This window comes from Pinus tabuliformis, chromosome 1_1 (genome assembly GCF_031772625.1).
Source record: "Pinus tabuliformis cultivar Carrire ecotype Pingquan chromosome 1_1, CPIR1, whole genome shotgun sequence".
Classification (NCBI taxonomy): Eukaryota; Viridiplantae; Streptophyta; class Pinopsida; order Pinales; family Pinaceae; genus Pinus; species Pinus tabuliformis.
The window spans coordinates 514,537,074-514,540,609 of NC_142297.1; the positions used below are offsets into that span (position 1 = coordinate 514,537,074).

A 3,536-nucleotide genomic window follows, 5' to 3' on the forward strand; every position below is an offset into this window, starting at 1 on the left:
AACCGATAAAGTAGTACTAATAAAATGTTTTAATTTTCATGAGATTTAGAACTATATATTTCTTTGCAAATTACAAATTTAATATATATTTTTAAATATATAAATAAAATCTGGTTATTAAAATATAATTTTAAATATATTAATAAAATTTAATTATTTAAAATACATTTTTAAATATATAAATGAAATCAAAAAATATAATATATTTTCGAATGTATAAGTGGAATCTGCCTATTTTCAAGACATTTTACTGCAAATGCCACTTTAAAAAAATCCATACCAAAAACTTTACCAAATTGAGAAAAAGCAGTGCCGGTGAACAAATCGGATGTAGCGGCCATATATAGTACCACTTGCTGGATAGACAACGCGCAGGTTCCAGCTGCCCTCCCGTTCTAAAAAACTATAAGGCTTATAATAAACGATGGATTCACACAACTAAAAGAAATCGAAATCCATTTATGTAGATAAGTGTTATAAAATTAGAATGTTTTGTTGTTATATTTATTATGTAGTTAATTTTGTTTGAGTTAGAGGTGATTTGGGATGGGTAATTTTTTTGGAAGTTCTGGGTGCAAGTTTGGGAAGTGATGATTGACTCTATGTGATTCATTTCACTAGTTTCAATCCTATTTCTTCATCTCTCCTTTGTGAACATCACGGATGCAATGAGTGCTAAATAGACTATTCAATAAAACATGAAAAATTAGTTAGTTACTACTACTTCTCATGAAAATATTTATAGATGAATGACTTACTTAACCGAGTTGAATCCCAAAAATGATATCTAATAAATGAATGAATTACTTAAAGCAGTTGAATCCCAAAAATGATATCTAATATAATGCATTGTGAAAATCTCACAATACTTCAAAACTAATATTGTCAGAAAAAAATCATAATTCAAGACCACAGAAATCTACCAAACCCAAAAATAGCCCAACAATAGATACCACATGAACAATCAGACTAACAATAGATTCCACATGAACAATCAGATCAATGTGTTGACGCCCATATGAATCTCCTCGACTCCGACTTAAAAAACAATCATACTTCCTTTCAAATTGTATGTTCGTGCTGATATTCCAGCCCTGTTGTTGCAGAACAAATCCATGACCAAAACAGTAATGTTAATATGGATCACTTCGTTCCTTTTCATAACTTGGTTTGGATTAATTAATATGGTATTTACAGAGATTGAGTAACGTTAACAATGGCCAAAATGTTGCAGACACTTATTGGCAAAAATTTGATTAAAGAAACGTGATTCCAATCGGGAAGAAAGTCAAGAAACATCATAAAAACAAAGGATGTATTATATGCAATGTTCGGAAAAATAATTTTCCATATTTATTTTGGTACAGATTCTGTCCAACTATGGAGTAAAGAGGATCCTGAACCTCAATTTTGATGAATTTTTGTATCACTACGCACGGTCTTCCCGGTAACATATCTGTACACAATAGAATATGGTTGCCAAACACTACTGACCATTATTTTCGGGATCGCATTCAGCTGAAAAATCGGATGGGAAAACCTTTCTCTCTGTGTCTCTGCTCAACATCCTTGTGAGCGAACGAAGGCGAGTAACAGGAGATTTGGAAGACGACTGCGAACCATTTGGGGAACAAAGAGGATGGCTTTCGCCGGACCACGTTGACCCATCGAGCCTGCTCTTGGGTATTTCAATGCTAATCTGAGGTGTTATTAATGCTCTTTTTCCATCCGAGGTTCCCTGATCATGCTCTGCATTCATCTGCTTCTGCCCATCCCAAGAAAATATATTTGTTGGATTCTGCATATTGCATTCTTCTGCAGAAATTGCAATCTGCCCTTGCACCGAATTCTGGTTGTCATGGATTCCGGAAGGAATTGGGCCTGATATTGTCGCCGAAACCTGCTCTGTTCTAATGGAGTCCAAAACTGCCTGTTCCGGTTGGACGCGAGTTCTGCAAACGGGACAAGTGGAATGCGAACGAAACCACATGTCAATACAGTCAACATGAAAACTATGCCCGCAATTGGGCAGAAGCCGGGCTTTCTCACTCTCCTCCAATTCGCACAGACACACTGCGCACTCCAACCCGTCTGTGAATTCCTGTGATTTATAGAGAAAGATGGGCAGAATCTCTAATACCGCAGAATCCAACCCCACATTCCGCAGCCTCGCCGGTTCTTCTCCTGAAAAATAAAAGCGGCGCCGCATAGAAGCTGATCTCCGTCGATTTCGCCTGGACAATCGAGCGGACTGCCTCCAAAACCATCTGGCATAAACGTGTAGCAAAAAGACGAAGAGAACCACAAGAAAAAGAACTATTATGGCCGATACCATGATTTTGCCGCTGATCGCATATCGTCCCCCGTGGTCATCCTTGTCTGGATATGTGTAATCGTCTCTATCCCCGGGAAAAACTGGATGCGTGAAATTCGGACCACCGCCGAAGCTGGGAAAATCAGGATATCCGGGATCAGCATCCTCAGGAGGCAGTTGAGCATCAGCGCCACTGTCTGGGTTCATCCTGTATCAAATTGAAGGCACCGTAGGAAAATTGCCTGTGAAATAGGGCTGGTCTCGGCCAGCAAATCACTTATATAGCCTACTCTATGGTATACTACTACGCTTAGACTTTATGTGGCTCGAGCCTTCAATTTCTCCAAATGGGCAGCGCCACCGATGCCTATATGAATCGAAAAGATGCTGTGAGTTCCAATGAATAGCCCAGTTCGGGCCGCTTCCTTCCTTGCACAACACTCAATCGTTTCAGAAGCCGAGAATCTCCGGCCAAGTTTCGACGGATAAATGATGAGGGCGACCACGAAAAGTTAACTAGACTCGAAAGAACCAGATCACCAAAAAGTCACGCCACGCAATTTCCGAGAACTTCTTATTCAATATTCTCTGAAATGCTTTTCAGCCCTGCGCAATTTCTTGCATCCAAATTAGAGATAATTTGGTTGAAAGTTCTATGATAAATTTTTATTTTTTCATATATTTTCAATAATATATTCATTATATTTTTGTTTTTTATATTTTTTTTTATATAATATCTAGATAGATAATGGTGAATTTAGAGTTTGTTGGGTTAAAAGTAAGAAATCTGATTAACTGGTTAAAATTCAGAGGCATCTGGTAAGAATAAAACGCTGTCTTTTTCTGAACCACTCAGTAATCACAGGTCTTGTGATTTTCCTTAAATAACAGCAATAAATAGATATAGTTATGATGATTTTTACTTTAAAAAATAATAAATTTAAAACAATTATAATATTAAATTTATTATAGATTTAATATATCATTTATAAAATTAAAATTAAAAAACAAATATTTTAGACGGCCTGTCTCTTATTCACATTTGCTCTGAATTCCCTAACATCTTTCACACTTCCAATCTTCTTGATTTATTAACCCAACCTAACTATAGCCATCTTGGAGCACTTCTTTCCTTCTCTTTGATAATAGAAACAAGATTTTGAAGAATCACAATTAGATTCTTCTTCTTTTTTTAAAGTCCAATAAACCGCTTTGGTCTTAA

General features: G+C 36.4%; 1 protein-coding gene across 1 annotated transcript; it reads right to left on the bottom strand.

Annotated features, from left to right (window-relative positions):
* Nucleotides 1–1,298: 1,298 nt before the first annotated feature.
* On the bottom strand, nucleotides 1,299–2,866 carry LOC149214044 (RING-H2 finger protein ATL2-like). Its single transcript, XM_089390844.1, has one exon. It carries the CDS (start codon nucleotides 2,519–2,521, stop codon nucleotides 1,487–1,489), a length of 1,035 nt encoding a protein of 344 aa, XP_089246970.1. The 5' UTR covers nucleotides 2,522–2,866; the 3' UTR covers nucleotides 1,299–1,486.
* Nucleotides 2,867–3,536: the final 670 nt, after the last annotated feature.

Coding starts and splice junctions, on each gene's coding strand:
- LOC149214044 (XM_089390844.1), bottom strand. CDS start 2,521: ATGAACCCAGACAGTGGCGCTGATGCTCAACTGCCTCCTGAGGATGCT.